The sequence below is a fragment of the Bombus pascuorum genome, unplaced genomic scaffold, assembly GCF_905332965.1.
Source record: "Bombus pascuorum unplaced genomic scaffold, iyBomPasc1.1, whole genome shotgun sequence".
In the NCBI taxonomy this organism is placed as follows: Eukaryota; Metazoa; Arthropoda; class Insecta; order Hymenoptera; family Apidae; genus Bombus; species Bombus pascuorum.
Window position 1 is genome coordinate 180,752 of NW_026869761.1, and position 23,484 is coordinate 204,235.

The 23,484-nt window shown below is 33.0% G+C and overlaps 1 protein-coding gene and 1 long non-coding RNA gene across 2 annotated transcripts; one reads left to right on the forward strand and one right to left on the reverse strand.

The window, feature by feature from the left end:
• Window positions 1-5,518: 5,518 nt before the first annotated feature.
• On the reverse strand, window positions 5,519-6,517 carry LOC132915927 (uncharacterized). Its single transcript, XM_060975698.1, has one exon. It carries the CDS (start codon window positions 6,515-6,517, stop codon window positions 5,519-5,521), a length of 999 nt encoding a protein of 332 aa, XP_060831681.1.
• A 14,337-nt stretch (window positions 6,518-20,854) lies between these two features.
• Window positions 20,855-23,042, forward strand: LOC132915930 (uncharacterized). Its single transcript, XR_009659987.1, has 5 exons — window positions 20,855-21,290; window positions 21,356-21,658; window positions 21,850-22,024; window positions 22,098-22,338; window positions 22,547-23,042. It is a non-coding gene; the product is annotated as an uncharacterized LOC132915930 (long non-coding RNA).
• Window positions 23,043-23,484: the final 442 nt, after the last annotated feature.

Sequence of the window (23,484 nt, forward strand, 5' to 3'; positions counted from 1 at the left end):
ATATTATGAAATTATTTTACTACTATATAAACATTATTTAATTTAAAATTTAAATTTTATAAAAACAAACATTATAATGAACCTCTTTCAATAATCTTTGTTCAATAACTATCGATACCTCTGATTGTTTACTTTAATATAAATTTCAATTTTTAGATTCCAGCTCCCCTCTAATTTTACTTAAAACTCAACATTTAACATCTATTTTAAGTTGATAAATTTTAATTTATTTAATTTTTAGTTTGAAAATAATATTTCTACCATTGGAAATTAAAATTCTTATATTACGAAATTATTTTACTACTATATTTAAATTATTAAATTTAAAACTTAAATTTTATAAAAACAAACATTATAACGAACATTTTTCATTAATTTTCTTTCAATAAATATCGATACTTCAGCTTGTTTACTTTAATATAAATTTCAATTTTTAGATTCAATCTCCCCTCTAATTTTACCTAAAACTCAACATTTATCATCTATTTTAGGTTGATAAATTTTAATTTATTTAATTTTTATTTTGAAAATAATATTTCTACCATTGGAAATTAAAATTCTTATATTATGAAATTATTTTACTACTATATTAAAATTATTAAATTTAAAATTTAAATTTTATAAAAACAAACATTATAACGAACATTTTTCATTAATTTTCTTTCAATAAATATCGATACTTCTGATTGTTTCTCTTTCTATAATCTTTGTTCAATAACTATCGATACTTCTGATTGTTTACTTTAATATAAATTTCAATTTTTAGATTCAATCTCCCCTCTAATTTTACCTAAAACTCAACATTTATCATATATTTTAGGTTGATAAATTGTAATTTATTTAATTTTTATTTTGAAAATAATATTTCTACCATTGGAAATTAAAATTCTTATATTATGAAATTATTTTACTACTATATTAAAATTATTAAATTTAAAATTTAAATTTTATAAAAACAAGCATTATTATGAACCTCTATCAATAATCTTTGTTCAATAACTATCGATACTTCTTATTGTTTACTTTAATATAAATTTCAATTTTTAGATTCAATCTCCCCTCTAATTTTACCTAAAACTCGACATTTAACATCTATTTTAGGTTGATAAATTTTAATTTATTTAATTTTTATTTTGAAAATAATATTTCTACCATTGGAAATTAAAATTCTTATATTATGAAATTATTTTACTAATATATTAAAATTATTATATTTAAAACATAAATTTTCTAAAAACAAACATTGTAACGAACCTTTTTCAATAATTTTTTGTTCAATAACTATCGATACTTTTGATTGTTTACGTTAATATAAATTTCAATTTTTAGATTCAATCTCCCCTCTAATTTTACCTAAACTCAACATTTAACATATATTTTAAGTCGATAAATTTTAATTTATTTAATTTTTAGTTTGAAAATAATATTTCTACCATTGGAAATTAAAATTCTTATATTACGAAATTATTTTACTACTATATTTAAATTATTAAATTTAAAACTTAAATTTTATAAAAACAAACATTATAACGAACATTTTTCATTAATTTTCTTTCAATAAATATCGATGCTTCTGATTGTTTACTTTAATATAAATTTCAATTTTTATATTCAATCTCCCCTCTAATTTTACTTAAAACTCAACATTTATCATCTATTTTAAGTTGATAAATTTTAATTTATTTAATTTTTATTTTGAAAATAATGTTTCTACCATTGGAAATTAAAATTCTTATATTATGAAATTATTTTACTAATATATTAAAATTATTATATTTAAAACATAAATTTTCTAAAAACAAACATTGTAACGAACCTTTTTCAATAATTTTTTGTTCAATAACTATCCATACTTTTGATTGTTTACGTTAATATAAATTTCAATTTTAAGATTCAATCTCCCCTCTAATTTTACCTAAAACTCAACATTTATCATCTATTTTAAGTCGATAAATTTTAATTTATTTAATTTTTAGTCTGAAAATAATATTTCTACCATTGGAAATTAAAATTCTTATATTATGAAATTATTTTACAACAATATTAAAATTATTAAATTTAAAATTTAAATTTTATAAAAACAAACATTATAACGAACATTTTTCATTAATTTTCTTTCAATAAATATCGATACCTCTGATTGTTTACTATAATATAAATTTCAATTTTTAGATTCAATCTCCCCTCTAATTTTACTTAAAACTCAACATTTAACATCTATCATAAGTTGATAAATTTTAATTTATTTAATTTTTATTCTGAAATTAATGTTTCTAACATTGGCAATTAAAATTCATATATTATGAAATGATTTTACTACTATATTTAAATTATTAAATTTAGAAATTAAATTTGATAAAAACAAACATTATAAGGAAACTTTTTCAGCAATTTTTTGTTCAATAACTATCGATACTTCTGATTGTTTACTTTAATATAAATTTCAATTTTTATATTCAATCTCCCCTCTAATTTTACTTAAAACTCAACATTTATCATCTATTTTAAGTTGATAAATTTTAATTTATTTAATTTTTATTTTGAAAATAATGTTTCTACCATTGGAAATTAAAATTCTTATATTATGAAATTATTTTACTAATATATTAAAATTATTATATTTAAAACATAAATTTTCTAAAAACAAACATTGTAACGAACCTTTTTCAATAATTTTTTGTTCAATAACTATCCATACTTTTGATTGTTTACGTTAATATAAATTTCAATTTTAAGATTCAATCTCCCCTCTAATTTTACCTAAAACTCAACATTTATCATCTATTTTAAGTAGATAAATTTTAATTTATTTAATACTTATTTTGAAAATAATGTTTCTACCATTGGAAATTAAAATTCTTATGTTATGAAATTATTTTACTACTACATTAAAATTATTAAATTTAAAATTTAAATTTTATAAAAACAAACATTATAAGGAACTTCTTTCAATAATCTTTGTTCAATAACTATCGATACTTTTGATTGTTTACTTTAATATAAATTTCAATTTTTAGATTCAATCTCCCCTCTAATTTTACTTAAAACTCAACATTTATCATCTATTTTAAGTTGATAAATTTTAATTTATTTAATTTTTATATTGAAAATAATATTACTACCATTGGAAATTAAATTTCTTATATTATGAAATTATTTAACTACTATATTTAAATTATTAAATTTAAAACTTAAATTTTATAAAAACAAACATTATAACGAACATTTTTCATTAATTTTCTTTCAATAAATATCGATACTTCTGATTGTTTACTTTAATATAAATTGCAATTTTTAGATTCAATCTCCCCTCTAATTTTACTTAAAACTCAACATTTAACATCTATTTTAAGTTGATAAATTTTAATTTATTTAATTTTTATTTTGAAAATAATATTACTACCATTGGAAATTAAATTTCTTATATTATGAAATTATTTAACTACTATATTTAAATTATTAAATTTAAAACTTAAATTTTATAAAAACAAACATTATAACGAACATTTTTCATTAATTTTCTTTCAATAAATATCGATACTTCTGATTGTTTACTTTAATATAAATTGCAATTTTTAGATTCAATCTCCCCTCTAATTTTACTTAAAACTCAACATTTAACATCTATTTTAAGTTGATAAATTTTAATTTATTTAATTTTTATTTTGAAAATAATATTACTACCATTGGAAATTAAATTTCTTATATTATGAAATTATTTTACTACTATATTAAAATTATTAAATTTAAAATTTAAATTTTATAGAAACAAACATTATAATGAACCTCTTTCAATAATCTTTGTTCAATAACTACCGATACTTCTGATTGTTTACTTTAATATAAATTGCAATTTTTAGATTCAATCTCCCCTATAATTTTACTTAAAACTCAACATTTATCATCTATTTTAAGTTGATAAACTTTGATTTATTTAATTTTTATTTTGAAAATAATATTTCTACCATTGGAAATTAAAATTCTTATATTATGAAATTATTTTACTAATATATTAAAATTATTATATTTAAAACATAAATTTTCTAAAAACAAACTTTGTAACGAACCTTTTTCAATAATTTTTTGTTCAATAACTATCGATACTTTTGATTGTTTACGTTAATATAAATTTCAATTTTAAGATTCAATCTCCCCTCTAATTTCACCTAAAACTCAACATTTATCATCTATTTCAAGTTGATGAATTTTAATTTATTTAATTTTTATACTGAAAATAGTATTTCTACCATTGGATTATATTGCGATTTGTGTAAAAATATTTGTGCTTTATAACGCTTTTTAAGGAAATAACTCGAAAAAACCCTTGGAATGAAAATTTTTTTCTAAACAAATTCGAAAGATAAAAACGTTTAATCCACGCGTAGAATCGAAATATATCGCGATTTGTGTAAAAATATTTGTGCTTTATAACGCTTTTTAATGAAATAACTCGAAAAAATCCTTGGAATGAAAATTTTTTTCTAAACAAATTCGAACGATAAAAACGTTTAATCCACACGTAGAATCGAATTATATCGCGTGTTTGTTCGTCCAGTCGCGGGGAGACGAGTCTCCGTTAGGAGCGTCAACGGGAGTCGTAAATTCCCGTTACGATCTACTGATCGACACCACGAGCAGAGCGATCCCCTGATTTCAGTTACGACAATAGGGGTGGTTAGAGTGAAATAACTGTAGTTTCCAGTTATCTATTTTTATTTATTTCGCCACTTTTCACAACACTTGGAACGTATATATAAATATGTTGTAATGGATATCGGTTAACGCGATGAATCCCGATATCGTGTGAAATTATTAGACTAGCTTGCCGAATGAATGCAAGAACCGTCCGAAGTATGTTGACGCGAAGAATCGAATGTCTCGTTCGCGTGAATTGAAGTTACTGTTTAGTGCCTCGGTGGCTAGAATTATACTTGAATGACTTGCCGAATGTTAGATTGCGACTTTACGATACTTCACAATGAGTTCGTTGGACTGAGCGATCGTGGTAAACGTGTTGATTGAATTGACGACGAAGACGAACTGACTTGATCGTGACGATGCTGTGTCGGAGGTGAGCTAAGGATGGGTGTGTCTAACGCACGGAGTCATCTGATTTGTTGATGACAGTTTTTGGTTGGAGAAGTGAGGGTAATAGAAATTGTTTCTATTGGTTAGTAAGACTATCGATGGACTAGGAAGGGTATTAGCCACCCTCGATGGAAAGTTGGGAGTAGGAGGCATCGCACGTGTGAACACTTAGCGTTCACGTGTTTTCCAGACGCTTTCGTGGAAAAGCCCTTGTTTGCAATGAAAGACTTTCGCCAGATTTTTCTGTGATTTATAGTCGGGCTGCGAGTGTTTTCAAGAGTACGCGATAAGGATGTGCGGACATCTGGCTGCCATCCGTCCGCGATGTGAGGTCCGGCCCAGGTAGAGAGTCGGGCGACGTAACATCCTCCCCCCGTTGAGAGGGTACCGATCAAAATGATGTGATTGATTTGGCGAGGTGGATCTCGCATTAGTCCGCGTTGCTGCTGATTAGGTTGGAGTCATCTGGTGTCGATCTGCTCGGTAGTGGTACCATCCGTTTGATGCTCCGATCTATGGAATTCGTTGCTGTTCGAACGGTAGCCGTCCGGATGATGCCGTCTGCGCCGGGATGGACCTTGATGATTCTGCCCAGTGGCCATTGCATTGGGGGGGCGTTATCGTCTCTGAGGAGGACGATGATCCCTTCTCGAATGTCGTGACTCCCCTTGCTCCATTTGTTGCGTACGTTTAACTCATTGAGATACTCTCGATGCCAGCGGCGCCAGAAGTGCTGCTTGAGCTGTTGAATATGTTGCCAGCTGGATAGACGATTGGTTGGAGTATCTGTGAACTCTCGATCTCGTAAACATGTTAGTGAATCTCCGATAAGGAAGTGACCGGGAGTAAGGACGAGGAGATCGTTTGGATCGGTGGAGATCGGAGTCAGCGGACGGGAATTGAGGATCGACTCGATCTCAATGATGAGGGTGTTAAGGCCCTCTAATGATAGAAGCTCGTTACCTGCGACACGTCTGAGGTGTCGTTTGAAAGACTTCACTGCAGCTTCCCACAACCCGCCGAAATGCGGTGAATTGGGAGGAATGAAGTGCCACTCGATCTGTCTGTCGGCTAAAAAGGACTGAACCTTTGCCTTATGATCGTCGGACCGTAGGAGGTTCCGTAGTTCTCGGAGCTCGTTGTTTGCGCCGACGAAGTTGGTGCCGTTGTCCGTGTGGATACTTGAGCAGAATCCTCGGCGAGCAATGAATCTTCGTAGTGCAGCAATGAAAGCCTCGCTTGTGAGGTCACTAACCAGCTCAATGTGAACTGCTTTTACTGCGAGACATATAAAGATTGCCACGTACACCTTTATCTTCCGTCGGTTGTGATCCTTTCGTTCCTTGACAAAAAAGGGCCCGCAATAGTCTATTCCGATGTTGGTGAACGGCCGTGATTCTGTTATCCGTGCTGCTGGGAGATCGCCCATTACATAATCCACTGGAGGTGGATTAGCTCGGCAGCACCGTACGCAGTTCTTCAACGTGCTCCATACCTGACTGCGGCCATCGATTGGCCAATAGGATCTTCGGAGGGTTAGGAGAAGCACTATACAAAATGATAATGTTAAAGGCATACATGTAATTTATTAGTATAGATACTTACTATATACAAAGCGTTCTCTTCAAAGATAATATGTCGACTACCAAACGATCGACGGCAACCGAACGCATTTCTGAGGAAAGTACTGAACTGTTGACTCGTTATCAGTATTGTCAAAAGTTCATCATTTATCACCTTTCCCACTTCATAGTCAGGTTTTTCAAACTAAGAGCGGCATATGGTACATCTGTATTGTACGTGCGAGAGGGAGGTAACGTATAGCACAACCACACACAAGTATGTATCCCCTTCGTAGTATGTATGCGAGCGTCGTACGATGGCCTAGGACTCCGTTGAGAGAAAAGAGAGAAGCGCAGTGTGAAAATCTTATGCCCTAGATCTCTGGCGAGTATCACACGTGGCGAGCAATTACGTGAATATTAGAATAAAGTTCCTTATAATACCTCTCCAAGTCCTCTCCATATTTTAATAGCCGTAAATTGGCGCAGCAGCGCCAAAATTTGAAAGAATAAGGAAACACATATGTACGTATCTTTCTTTTGTGAGACAGAACAGCTTTATTTTTCTGGTCTTCCAACGTTGCCGTCTGAAGCGTGCTTTCCATTTGCGACTAGCCACGCGATTATAAAATCCATTGTCGAATATGGCACAATTTTTATTCGTACTACCGCGATTAAGGATCGCGCGCGACTCTAAAGTTGCGACTTACCTCGACAAGTCAGTCGCCCGCAACTACAAAGTATACGGAACATGTACGTGCTATTATATCCATCGTCAGAAGAATCGCGCGGGACCGAACGTCATTTTGCTGCTAGAAGTGTGGGGACTCCTCACTAAGGACGTCTTAATATATAACATTATTAACTTAAAGCACTATATAACATTATGTAGTTGTAAATTATAATATTATATACTATTATAGTAATAATTATAATACCCTCAATACAAATAATTAATATTATAGTGATTAAAAAACGACAAAAACCTAAAATTTAATTATTTTATTTATATTATTCAGCTTTTCCAAAGGTTTTTTCGTTCAGTACTAATGGTTTCTCGACATAAAAGGTCACTATCCTTTTATGAGAAATGCAGATTGATTAACAGATTGATTAACGTGTTAAAAAATGGATGGTTCTATTAAAAAGAATATAGCTGATCTTTGTTATCGGTGTCGGCGCGTGATACTAGCCAGAAATGAAAAGAAGCTGAAAGACGTCCTTATTCCTTATCATTGTACATGCGTCGTGCAGCATCATCAAGTCGAGTTATCGTCACACGTGCATGTTTCCTAAGAATCAATAAGAAGAATATCGGGATCCTTATCGTGAACCGAAACTATAACATACAGCCAAATTTACACCTTTTCACTTTGGATAATCTGTAAGTAATATACGTTTTACAACGGTTTGTAATATTTCTCAATTATACAATTTGAATTGCATTTCACTATCGTTACTCCTAAGATGCTCAGCCGGTCTCTGACTCGATACAAAACGAGAGGAACGGCCCTCCTACGAATATTCTGTTTGAAATAAACTGATATGTATTCTGATTGTATAATATAATCGAATATAATCTGATTGTATTAGAAACAAATTCTTGGTAGAAACGTTTTTGTATCATATGATTCGGAACGATATAGATTAGATCATGTTACTATATAATCTATATAATCTAATCTACAAGACAAGCAACTTTATAACTTTATAAACATCATATCGATTAAATAAAAAAAACGGGAGTTTTTCTTACATTTCCTCTATATCTTAAAAATTATTTACCATACGTGAAAAAGTGTCAGTAGAATATTGTAGATAATAAAATTATCTATAAAATGAGACTATCCATACATGACGAACTGACAAAATACTTAATACTCGTGCCACTAAAAACTCAGCAAACGGAAACAATTTGGAACGCACTCTTGAATCACTACATTTACATGTTTTCCGCTCCAAAAAAGATACTAACCGACCGCGGACAAAATTTTATATCTAGTTTGATGCAACAGTACGAAGACGCGTTCAAAATCAAACATATCAAAACGACATCCTTCCACCCACCAAGTAACGGATCGTTAGAGCGAACACGCGCAGTAGTAACAGACATGTTAAAATCGATACAGCGAAATTCGGACGAAGAATGGGACGATCAACTTAACTTTGTATGCCTTGCATATAACACAATGATACACGACTCCACTGGTTACACGACGTTCGAACTCACATTCGGACACCAAGCCAATCTTCCCTCCACGATATCCAAGAATCCGCAACGCACATACGCAGAAGAAGTCACGTTCCGCAAAAAAGAATGGGACTCTAGACTCCAACACGCTCGCGGAACGTTGATCAAAAGTAAACAGCGATATCAGCGCGATCAAAAACGTAAAATTATAAAACCTCAATCAGTTTTCAAAGAAGAAGACTCCGTCTTAATACATAACGATCATAAAAGGCATAAACTTGACGTGGAATGGTTAGGACCGTACACGATTGATAAAGTATGTACTCCATACTGTTTGATTCAAAACAAAAAAATACACGGTAATCGTTTAAAACCTTACTTTCCAGGTCGACGCTCCTCTTTGCCGGAATAGTATCCGCGCAAATAAATATTACCCCATTGGAAAGAAACTCTGTATTCGTAGAAAACATAGGAAAAGGATATTTGTACAGCGATATTGCCAATGTTATAGTAGGATTAGACACTAGCGACATATACGAGCAGATAAGCACAATAGAATCATATAAATTAACAATAGACTCACGTGCAACCAGCAAAGAATACGCTGAACAGTTAGACGGATTACAAAATCGTATCAATAATCTAAAACAACTCGCAAAACACTTAAAAGCGTTAACACATACCCGAAGCAAACGAGGTTTACTCAACATCATAGGTTCCGTATCGAAAAGTTTGTTCGGAACTCTCGACGATACCGATCTTACGCTCATAAACGAGAATATGGACAAACTATTCGATGACAATAATAAAATCAAGACGATAATAGCGAATCAAACAGCACTTGATAGAAAAATTGTAAAGTCAGAAAATCTAAACCACTTAGAAAAATCACATAGCGATATATTAAAACAACAATGGCAGGCAAATATCGATAGATTTATACTTAAGATGATCATGAAACTCGACACCGAGATGCAAACTTTACACTTCCAATTAGATGAAATACTTAACGTCATGATATTAGGCAAACAAGGAATAATTAGTCTTTACCTTTAGTCTCTAACACAGAATGGAACATATTACAGATATATCCTATCCCGAGTAAGAGAAATGGAGTATTTTTGGCTCCAGTAGTCGAACATCAGATATATTTAACCTCAGGTCTTTCATTTATAAACACTGATATCGAATACCTCAACAAACTTTGTAAGAATCAAGCCGGAACCACTATACGCAAACAAACACTACCAATTCATGACAGAAACTCGAAAACCGATTGTCGCAGCTAAATAATAAACTTCAAACCTCACATTGAACATTGCCAAATAACTGTACTTAAGATCGAAGACATTAGCTTTATACCACTCAAAACTAGCAACTGTTACATTGCGATACCGGCAAATCCGATAGAAATAGACACAATTTGCCAAACGAAACACACTTTGCAAAAACTTGACAAGCCTTCTATCATCTTGCGATATACTGTACAAAGACGAACACATGCGTATAGGCGAAACAAAAAACGAAGTCAAATACGAAATCAAAACAAAAACCCTAGCGCTCAAAACAAACGATAGTTTCACTCATCTGTTAGATAAACTCGAGCGAGCACCAAAGGTAATAGACAATTTACAAGGCTATAAAACCACGATCGATAAAATAGGCGACGAGATAGAAACCCTTAATTTCGAACACAGAATCAAAGATATACAGTATTGGGGACTAACCACGCTCCAGACATTAGGGTACATAGCATTAGGCATACTAGGTATATATAGATTAAACAAAATAGGGGTATTCGAATGCATCAGGAAATGTATACCGAACAAATTATGTATCAATCTATTGCGCTGCCGAAATGAAACCGTAATCATCAGCCACAATGCGACAGCCCCGCCAGTACCAAGCACCCTGGCCTCGACACCCAACATCCATATTCCAACCGATACATAATTCCTCTTGAGGAAGAGGAGGAATCAGCTGTAATTTTCAAGCCACGTCAAGTCCGATTCAACGAAAGTCTTCTGAAGACAACTTGAGGGACCAAGTTCAATCTAGGAAGGGGGGAATGTCACAGGTGCAAATCAAGCAGCTATATGATAAACCAGTATCCGTTCTCAGGCGCCTGGACGGCATATATGTACGACCAAAGACTGCTCCCACTCCAACGAATAAAAGAATATAAATGCTTCGTTCCAAATCATTCAGTCAGTCTAAAAAAAATTACTTAACTAACTCAAATACCAAAAAATTGTATCATGGCGAAACGAAAACAGTATTGTACAAATTGAGGCAAAAAAAAAAAAATAAAGAACTCGATCTCCTGTTAGGAAGCAAACAAGTTTCTTGTTTTTATCTTAATTTTTACGTGACAGCTGCCTCGGCTGGGCGTGCCCGGTGTCGGAGTGCGTAGGCAGTACGCCGGCGTGGTGCGAGCAATCGATCGCTTGGCGTGCCCGGTGTCGGGGTGTGTAGGCAGTACGCCGGCGTGGTGCGAGCAATCGATCTGGGCAGGGGACCTGAGTGCCAGCAGCCGTAGTCCCTGAGCGACCAGCAGCCGTAGTCCCTGAGCGACCAGCAGCCGTAGTCCCTGAGCGATCAGCAGACTGCACAGGTCGGTGGCCATCAGAATTACGTGGGGTTTTCGCATCATTTCGGCGGCGGCAGCGGCAGGGCTCGATGGGCTTTCCGCGTTCGAGCTGCAGACCCTGAGGTGTCGCGAGATCTATCTCCGCAATCGAGGTCTGCTGGGCGAAATTGGAGCGACGGTCGCGGTCGCCGCGGCGCGGTCTCGGCGGGAGCTGCTCGACAGAAGATGCGCCGTGGCTGAGGGTACTCGGTAGGTGGTGGTGGCAGAGCGGCAGAGGTAGCGGGCGTCCCATCCCGTGAGGTTTGGTCGTCGAGGGCGCGGCGGTGCCGGTGGACGCGCCTACAGGAGACGCGCGAGAGCCGCAGCGACCTCCGAAGGGGATTGAAGTTAGGCGCTGGACCTTCCAGCACCCGGGAGGCACCAAGCAGTCCGGTTGGCGATCCGGACGGTCCCTGGGAGAGTGCGAGACGTAATATGGACAGAATTTTGTGCGCGGAGGGCCCGGTGTGTCGCCACAGCGGTTCCCGGGCACCCCTCAGTCGCAATAGGGACGGTAATCGTGAAGGTTTTGGTCGGTTGTAGTCCGACACTACCACGCCGCTCTTCCTCGTAGAAGCGACGGGTGTCCGTGCGAATTTCCTCCACGAAAAAAAAAAAAAAGTAATTAAGTTAAGAAGATTCTATGACTTATTCTACCACATACCAAAATAATGCTAATAGTACATAATAATATTAATAATAACCAAAATAATAATAATAACTATCAAAATAATAATAGAATAACTATTACATCGGAGGTGTTTTTTAGTATTATCGAGTCAGAAAACTTGCCTAGTGTATTTAGGCAAATAGATGTATAATACGGGAAATTATTCTATATAAAAATAAGTCAAAAGTGAAAAAATGTAGAATAACACTTTTTCATTTAAGTTTTCGTTTTTGAGAAAATACGATTTGAACATATTGAATAAAAGATTAGCCTGGTATATGTGTATTTAACAAATTTTCAAATTCGACTTTCTCGAAAACGAGATTTCAGACAATATATAATATAGGTCAAACATATCAGTCAAACATATATAATATAGATAATATAAGGATAAAGGGAAAATCGAAAGAAAATCGACATACCGTAGGAGTTTCTTTTATTTTGCGTAACTATACAGTAATTTACAGGCAAACATCAAATCCTACGGTTACAACACTGACACGACATTTTATTATATTTTATTTTAATTGGCAGCCGCCAAAATAAAATAAAATAAAATTTTTCTTTTTTTTATTTTGGTTATTTTACAATTTGTCCTTGTGGACATTTAGTAAAGTGTCATATCTTGTAGGTCATATCTTGTAGGTCATATCTTTTTTTCTTCACCTACAAGATATGACACTTTACCAAATGTCCACAAGGACAAATTGTAAAATAACCAATATAAAAAAAAAATTTTTTTATTTTAACACACAAAACATCTATCTACAACATCTACATCTAAAACATCTACATCTAAAACATTTAGTACTAATATGGGGAACTTCTTCGCCTTTGTCATATGAGTCGCTCTGGCCCGTGGTTTTGCATACCTGTAATCAGAATATCGTGTCCGTCCGGACACAGTATTTTATATTTGGCCTACCTATATGTTGTTTGAAAATAAGATAAGAGAAAAATGTAAAGCCGAAGGACCTTACCCCTTCTGTTATGCGTCCTAATTGTGACCGGAGCGGCCACTACTCGAGCGAAGTATGCCATTTGTTCGAAACCCAATAGAATCTCGCTTCCTTCGGGCAGCGGAGAATATTACATTTTGAGGACCGGAGGTCGGTGGACCTCGTTGTTGTTCCGCCGCCGGTATTTAGATCCGCTTACACGGATCATGCATTGATCGGGATAATGGTCGATGATCTGGAACGTAAAGAGAAAATTCATACGTTTAGTCTCGTATGATTGTATGCCATGTTATATTCTTGTGCGAAACGATGCCACGACAGTTGGATAAGGTAGTTAGTACGAATATACGTTGTTACAGGCAGATATATCTTTTTCATTTTCAGCTATTTTACGGGGATGTTGAAGAAGTTACAGTAACGAGATATTTCAGTAGGATTATAGTAATTTAAACTTTGATATTGCTACGTCCTTCTATATGAAATAATTGATTTCAGAAATGTGTAATATTGTTCAAAATATAGTGAGAAAAAATTCTGTTAAATATTTATTAGATTTCGATTTAAAATTTGAAGTTAAGCGAACGCAACGTGATCCATGTTTTGTCAGTTTTTTTTTTTTTTTTTTTTCTTTTTTTTATTACAAAGATATGTATTATGCACTGAAGCAAAGCATAAATCAACGTCAAATTTCGGTCTGTTCTTTTTCAGAAAACTTTAGATTTTGAAGCAACGTGATAAAAGTTGTTTGTAATATTTTGCAGAATCTTAGCTAAATAAATCCTAAAATTTATAGCGGATCCTTAAACCGTTGAAAAGTTTACTGCCAAGATGTGAAAAAATTAGATTGGGTAATGCAAACATTAAAAATGCATCAAAATATTGTTAAACAAGGATTAGCATTGTTTCGACATATAAGGTCAAAACGTATTGATTCTGTTACAATGGTCAAAATGTATTGAATGTATTCAATTTGTTGTACTATTTCCTTCCGTTACGACGAACGACTATAGTGGCTCTCTATTAAATGCTATTCATATATGTACGTACTATACGCGACTATAGTCACTCGTCACAAAACGTCGCGCTTGTCACGAATCAACTTTCCTTTTTGCCATGTGGTACGCCAGATGTGACGGTCCTTGCGAGATTCCCCGTAGTCCGGACGCCAAGACCTATCTATTGTTTTAATAACTCGCAGCAGGCCTAAGAAGACGACATAAACCGAATTTGTTCAGTTTCAGTTTTCTTCACTTAAACATTTTCGGTTTATGTTTGTTGCACTCGACTCTTACCTAATACGGAGAAAGCGGGTGCCTGGCAAGATAAGACTTTTCCCATAAACAAGGATGCCCACGAGCCATATCTAGTTCTCCTTGTCTTTACTACCTAATTCATTTACCAATGGGCATCGCGGATCGTTACCCTCACTTTTCCACCAAAAAGTGTGGACAACGAATCCGCGTTCTGAGTTCCAAAGGGAACACCCACACCGAGCTTTCTTCTTTGATGGTACGAGACCGTTCAAACAGTTCCATTTCTAATTCCAATTCAGTCACAATATTGACCTTTGTAATAAAACACTAAGTCTAAAGAATAAAGACTATTCCACAAATCAACAGTTGTGTAATTATTCAGAAATTACGCGACACGCTCCGCCGTGTCATTTAGGACCATTTTTGGTTGAACGACTAAAAGCCAACTTGTTTGAAACTGTATTTACATGTGCGAATTCGAACAACCTAATTAAGGTTCATCGACTTAATCGTTCGTCCAAAAATTGCCTAATGCAAACAAGATTTTAGATATATATATATATATATATATATATATATATATATATATATATATATATATGTAATGTTGTGATATTTTTAGAAATCAGGCGATCGAGTCGTGAAAACTCAAGAATCGATTTTCTAAAGTCTTCTTCCGTATCTCCTAAAATCTCCGCTTCTAATCCCTCTTCTCTTTCTCCTTCTCCTTCTAACTCTTAACTTGCTTTTCATTTTCGTTGTTCTCTATCTTCGCTTCTCGAAATCCTGTTTTATTCTCCTTCCTAAGTCCCTGTCCTTCTCTATTTATATCGTTCGACCGACTCCCAGTAAACACAGGCAAAGTCAAACCGTCGGTTGGTGTCCTAAATTCTATAGAATTTACAGATATATATTACAGGCGAGTATAATCGTTCGCGACAACAATCAACACTGTGAGCGTCTGGATTCACTGGATATTGGATACGTAACACTCATTTACAGAAATAGCAAACATATGTACATTTGTCGATATGATATATCAATATTTCATCCACAGTTCATTTGTTTTCTTCTTCTTCTATTTTTTTTTTTACCGTAAGAACTTCGCAATATAGATCCACTTGAGATCCATTTATACGAAAACGTACAGTGACCGTGCCGTGTTCGGACGTTCATGCGTTATTATTTGTTGTATCCGATTGGATGTATCCGAGATGAATGTGCCAGTCAGGTTGAAGTTATACACGATACATTATTATATTATTAATTATTATTATATTATTATATTACCTATAAGAGCGGTACTTCTGGACGAACAAGAGGAAGAAGTGTACCAACAAAAGGAGGAAAGATTGTGGTGTACATCCGTTATGACAAAACCGCAAAGAAAAAGGAGAATTTCATATTTATAAGCAACTAATAAATTACGAACAAGAGTTTTATGAATACTTTAGAATGATACAGCATTCTTTTAATATTTTACCGAATAAAAATCTAATATTCTCTTATTTACATCTGACAATCTTTTTTAAGGTTTGTTTCGCGCCACCTTCTTCCCCGAATAGTTTCAGCTAATACAAAATTAATCTACGCAACTTTTGAACTCGATTGGATAGGAGGAAATGGTACCCTTGGGTTCTTAAATATTAAAATTATTACTTAAATAATTATATAATCGATATATACTCGATTGTATTCGATTATCTGCTAATCCTATTATCCTTTTAGTATTGATTATACCAAAAAGTTGTAGATTTAGACACGACGCATCTTTTACATTCTACTATTTTTTGTCGCATGATAAACAGTTTCCGAAAAACAAAAAAATTGGTAACTGTAGATTGTACAATACATTTTGATAAATTTGTTCATAAATTTTTATAAAAAAATTTGTTCAATATTGAAATATGTGTGCATACATAAATCAATGAAATGAAATAACATAAATTCTCAAAGCATGAAATTTTGACATCATTCACGTTTTAATTATTAAAAGTTCGGTTCAGAATTAGCATGATCGCAGCATAGTAAAAAGATTATTACAGTATACGAAATGTAAAATAGCTTCGTGAAAGGGACTGAAAGAAATTAATTAGATAAGAGGCAGAAGGAATTAATGAATAAAACCCTAAATCCGATATATAATAATACTTGTATAACTTTTATGATTTTAGTCTAATTTATATTTCAGAAATGTAATAATTGCCTCTTTTTCCAGACAAAATTTTACGCATGTTGTTCATTATATATTTCTTCCTCCTTTTTTCAAAATTAATGAAATGTATGGTGCGATTAATTAAATATATAACAAATAAAAACTGGACTACCTATGAAATTTTAGGTTTTCCTGCCCGTATTTTAATTGCGAATGGAATTTTTCTTCATTTCAAGGAATATAACAATATATATGTATTTATTCAATTTATTTTCATCCACATTGGAAGATATATGTATGTGTTTTAGTGCTTCGTTGAAGATCTTATTCGAATGTGCTTGTTAAGATTTAACAAGGTCTTGTTTTACATCTGCTAGAAGCTTATTCGTAATGTATTATTAATTAACCTCAATCCTGCAAATCTGCTTCGTACAATTCCAATAAAATGAATTATAGATACAAGCATCTAGTAAATAAGTGATTTATTTTACGCAAGAATAAATAAAAAAATTGGAAATGAATTGTTTTCTGTTTTAATATACTTAAATATGATTTGAAAAGCATACGAGACACGTTACAATGGCTACACTAGTTATATATTCCATTTTCATAATATAAAATATTTATACTCATATGAAAGCACTGCTAAATGATATTTAATATACTTGGATTTAATTAATTAGTATATCAAATGTTATAATAAATACAATGACGTGCCAATACATTTTATGACCGCTGTAAATTCCAATAATCAATACCTTATAATAATTATATAATCAAAGCAACTGAACTTTTTCAACCATTTTTTACTCAATCGCATTTTTCTAACGTTAATAAACATATCAAGATTAAGAAACATATAAAAAAAGTTCTTACTAACACGCACGATTTCCCGTTTCAATTTAACGTTAAACATTTTCTTGAAACATTGCGAACCTTATTTGATTGCTAATCGGACCAAGATACAGATATAAAGGTTTGAAGATATCACCAACTTTTCTCATTAAGAAAGAAAAACGCATAAATTAAATGAGAAAATCAATATTTCCGAATAGCATTGGAGGATTGCCCTTAATTCCCACGACACTTTTGAATTTGAAAAAGCATAAAACATTTGAAAATCTATGGAAACGAATGCACATACAGAGCTTAACGAAACGGCTCATATCTTCTATGTACACTCGACGGTAGAAAAAGGTCGCAGAAAGAACGAATAAAAAGAACGCGATGAGTCGGCGGAACATGTCATTAATTACTATACACGGTTCGTACCTAACGAAGAAACGTGAATCCGTCGCGACGGCGGCATTGCCACTCGAAGTTCATTGGAAGTCGTCCCCTAGGTCTTACATTAATTAACAATGTCAAGGCTTGATATGACATCGACGAGTAAAGGAACGCTTCTAAAAAAGGTAGAAAGAGAAAGAGGAGAGAGAAAATTCGAGTAAACATCAAAGAAAACCACATAGAAAAAAAGCGGAAATGATCATGTACAGGCTGTTGATATTTATACAAATTTATATTTTTATGAATATAATTAAGAAAACGAAACGTAGGCAGAGAACTGTTTCGCGTATTAAATATCATAAGAAGTATTTTATTAGGCAGTTTTGAAAGTTTACAACGAAATTTAAGAAAATTTTAAAGGTGTTGTGCTTTCATTATAAAATTAGCGTATCATTAAGCGGCACATTCGATAATATTTTGTTATTTTTCTGGGTAGCTTTACGATTTTTTTCTTTTTTTTTTTTTTTTTTTTTTTTTTGTGATGTAAAAAATATTTTCGAAATGTCAAGATATGAATAAAATGGGGTAAATTCTCGATGAATACCTTCGTCTACTTTTCATGGAAATAATATCTTTTTTCCTTGCTGGAAATCACACTGTTTCTATTACCCAGAAATATTGTTACAGAAAGATATCTGTAATTGACACATTTTTGACGTCTAATTAAAAAAACTGTTTGTCAAACAGTATTTTGCAAAATTACGTAATTTTTTTATTAGATAATTTTCTTTAGATCTGATAAATATATGTAATATATAGAATATAATAAATATCAGGTGTGTAAGTATAAAACCGGAATTGTGACTGGCGATGAAAAGTGGATATATTTTGAGAATCCCGAGCGTAAAAGATCATGGGTAGCTCCAGGCGAACCACCGACATCGGCTACAAGAACAAATCGCTGTGGACGGAAAACGATGCTCTGTGTTTGGTGGGATCAGAAGGATGTGATCTATTATGAGCTGTTAAAACCTGGCGAAACCGTTAATACTGAGCGCTACCGACAACAAACGATCGATTTGAATCAAGCTTTGCGTGAAAAACGACCAGAATATGAAAAAAGGCAACACAAAGTAATTTTGCTCCACGATAATGCACCATCGCATACAGCAAAACTTGATGATGCTGCACGACGCATGTACAATGATAAGGAATAAGGACGTCTTTCAGCTTCTTTTCATTTCTGGCTAGTATCACGCGCCGACACCGATAACAAAGATCAGCTATATTCTTTTTAATAGAACCATCCATTTTTTAACACGTTAATCAATCTGTTAATCAATCTGCATTTCTCATAAAAGGATAGTGACCTTTTATGTCGAGAAACCGTTAGTACTGAACGAAAAACCTTTGGAAAAGCTGAATAATATAAATAAAATAATTAAATTTTAGGTTTTTGTCGTTTTTTATCACTATAATATTAATTATTTGTATTGAGGGTATTATAATTATATACTATAATAGTATATAATATTATAATTTACAACTGCATAATGTTATATAGTGCTTTAAGTTAATAATGTTATATATTAAGACGTCCTTAGTGAGGAGTCCCCACACTTCTAGCAGCAAAATGACGTTCGGTCCCGCGCGATTCTTCTGACGATGGATATAATAGCACGTACATGTTCCGTATACTTTGTAGTTGCGGGCGACTGACTTGTCGAGGTAAGTCGCAACTTTAGAGTCGCGCGCGATCCTTAATCGCGGTAGTACGAATAAAAATTGTGCCATATTCGACAATGGATTTTATAATCGCGTGGCTAGTCGCAAATGGAAAGCACGCTTCAGACGGCAACGTTGGAAGACCAGAAAAATAAAGCTGTTCTGTCTCACAAAAGAAAGATACGTACATATGTGTTTCCTTATTCTTTCAAATTTTGGCGCTGCTGCGCCAATTTACGGCTATTAAAATATGGAGAGGACTTGGAGAGGTATTATAAGGAACTTTATTCTGATATTCACGTAATTGCTCGCCACGTGTGATACTCGCCAGAGATCTAGGGCATAAGATTTTCACACTGCGCTTCTCTCTTTTCTCTCAACGGAGTCCTAGGCCATCGTACGACGCTCGCATACATACTACGAAGGGGATACATACTTGTGTGTGGTTGTGCTATACGTTACCTCCCTCTCGCACGTACAATACAGATGTACCATATGCCGCTCTTAGTTTGAAAAACCTGACTATGAAGTGGGAAAGGTGATAAATGATGAACTTTTGACAATACTGATAACGAGTCAACAGTTCAGTACTTTCCTCAGAAATGCGTTCGGTTGCCGTCGATCGTTTGGTAGTCGACATATTATCTTTGAAGAGAACGCTTTGTATATAGTAAGTATCTATACTAATAAATTACATGTATGCCTTTAACATTATCATTTTGTATAGTGCTTCTCCCTATAATATATATTAATATATAATATAAAATTTAAAATTCATTTCTGGTGACTTAAAGGACATAAGTATAACTTGTATGACTTGTGTATGGCTGTGCATTACGTTATTTGCAAATTAATTAGCAACAGTAATTAATTTAAGTTTCTAGTATTATCGTAATATTAAATGATTATTCTTAGGAAGAAAATTACTCTGTACGTGCACGTATCTTAAGTTGCTAAAAGTTAAATTACAACAAGACATGTAATGGGTTAATAGTGTACGATAATTAAAAAGAGTGTCATTTTTTATAAATTACGAAAAAGTTACTTATATCTGAACTAAGAAATGTCATAAATATCATAAAACGGAAGCAGAAGAAATAAAATTGAAAGATAGAATGAGAAAGAGTAATATTTTAAACGTGAAGGTTAGGTGTTAAATTCTACTCAAATCAAATAAAATATTTAATTAAATATAAAAAGAAGTTAAAGTATTTACTTAGTTATGTTTATTCCAAATTGTTTGTTTCGATATAATTTTTGCAAAATATTAAACAATATATACTTACGTAAATAAGAATATTACTTTCAAAGTCGAAACAATCATATAAACATTTATGTACATGCATTATAAATTCATAATTTTATTTTATATACTTTGTTTCAGATAGAGAAATGAACATTTTTTTGCTCATTAGCAGTTGGTAGATAATGATGTTAAATCATGTGACGTAATTTGATATGCTAGTTCCCTTAGATGGGAACACTATCATGCATGTATACAACTTTCCAGTGAAGCAAATAAGAAAAGAAACCTTTGTTTGAGTTAATGAATTAAAAACTATTTGAAAGTGGTCTGTAGAACAGTATAAATCAGAGAGATGACAACCGAAGTTACATAGTCACAACCTTTCGAAAACTTAAAAGAATTATTCGATAACGTGGGTAATTTGAAACCATGACCGGAAATTGAATAACTACGAGATTCAACTGATTATGTGTACAGTGGTTTAGAAATAAGCGCAGAAAGAATGCAGTTAGAAAAATTGGATAGAGAAGTACATCCTAAAACGTTGCTTTGTCATGATATGAAAGGTGGCTGCCTAGAAGACAGGTAATAGAAATCGCTATATATTTATCAATTCATATATTATACATAATATACCCGTGATTTTTCAGATTTATATATCGATCAGAATCTTATGATTCTTACCTATTTTATCACTGGAGTGTTATTGACACGTTTGTGTATTTTAGTCATCGTTTCATAACTGCGCCACCTTTTGGATGGATTAATGTAGCACATAATCATGGTGTAAAAGTTCTTGGTACTGTAATTACGGAAAGAGAAGGTACCTGGGATGTAATACTTGAATCTCAGGAAGAAGTAAGAAGATTTGCAGATGCACTAATACTTGTTGCAAAATTTTATAAATTCGATTTTATAAGTCTGGTTATTAAATATTGAAAATACCATTAAAAGTGAGCAAGTTAATAATTTAATTTATTTTGTAAAATATCTAACAGAAAATATTCATGAAGCAATTAGAAATTCTGAAATTATATGGTACGACGGCGTAACCAATGAAGGAAAATTCAATTGGCAAAATGAGCTTAATTACAATTGTTTCTGTTTGTAAATTTTATTTAATGTTCTGAATACAATGTTTCAGAGATTTCTTTTTAAACTGCGATGGCATTTACTTGAATTATAACTGGACGAAATCAAAATTGGAAAACGGTTTGGCACTTGCAAAAAATCACAGCAGAGATATTCATGATATTTATGTAGGACTTGATATTTGGGGAAGATGTTGTCCTGGTGGTGGTGGATTTAATTCAACATATGTAATTACAATATTACTTATTTTATTGTATCATATAGTCATTTAATATTTCATTAAACCATTATAATCTACAGGCTTTACCAAAAATACGACACTAAGGACTTTCTGTCGCGCTTTTTGGTCCAGGTTGGACTCACGAATTTTTCGGATCTAAGACATTCCAAGAAATAGAAGATCTATTTTGGGCACAGTTGTTTCCTTGTTTATAGCAAACGGAAGTCAACACGAACCAATACTAGTTCTCGGCAATAATACCGGCTTAAAATCCATCGTTCGTTATAAATCAAGGGAGTTGGTTGCCAACTGGAAAAGATGGTAGGTCTACAAAATATAAATTGAAATATTTGTAACATAAAAAACAAAAAATAATTAAACCTAAAAAACATTTTATTAGAAGAATAAAATAATTGTAGGGATATGTAATGTCATTACATTACATTATTATATTAAATATTTATATAGCATGAGTTATGATTATACTCTAAATAAATGTACCTCACACAGATATATTTTTCTTGTTTAGAAAGCAGATATATATGTGTCTGGTTGACATTATGATTAGCTGCCTGTAAGGAATCTTCATTTGGACTAGACCAACCACAGTAGCCATACGGACGACGATGCGCTAGCCACTAGCACTGCAATCGACAAGCAATACACCATACCCAAAACAACAGCACAAGAAATTAGAAATATAAACAAAAAACAACAAAGCACTAGGAATCGATCTAATCAATGGCAAAATATTGAAAAACCTCCCTCCAAAAGCGATACGACTAATCACTATAATATTCAATGCAATACCAAGAATACAATATTATCCTACATTATGGAAACAGGCACAAATCATAATGTTACCCAAACCAGGCAAAGACCCGCATGAAGCAACATCCTACAGACCAATATCACTACTCCCCGTGCTCTCCAAAATACTAGAAAAAGTAATATACGCCCGACTAAAACCAATAATAGAGAAGGAAAAATTAATACCAGACCATCAATTTGGATTCAGAAACAAACACTCCACCATAGAACAAATGCATAGACTTGTCAACGAAATAATACACACAATAGAAAACAAACAATATTGTACAGCCCTATTCATGGACATAGAGAAAGCATTCGACAAAATAAACCACGAAAGCCTAATTCAAACAATCAAGAAACAATTCCCGGAAAAAATATACCAAATAATAAAGTCATACATAAGCAACAGAACCTTCACAGTAAAAATCAAGGACGCACACTCCGAAGCCAAAGACATCAAAGCAGGTGTTCCACAAGGAAGCGTCCTAGGACCCATACTATACACACTATACACGGCCAACATTCCAACAACTACCAATAGCAAAATACTGACATTCGCGGACGACACAGCCGTGCTAGTCAGGCACACTAACCCTGTAACAGCAGCCACAATACTACAAGAGCACATCACAAAAATAGAAAAGTGGCTACAAG

Excerpts from the sequence above, each read along its gene's own strand:
- LOC132915927 (XM_060975698.1), bottom strand. The coding sequence starts at position 6,517 with ATGGGCGATCTCCCAGCAGCACGGATAACAGAATCACGGCCGTTCACC.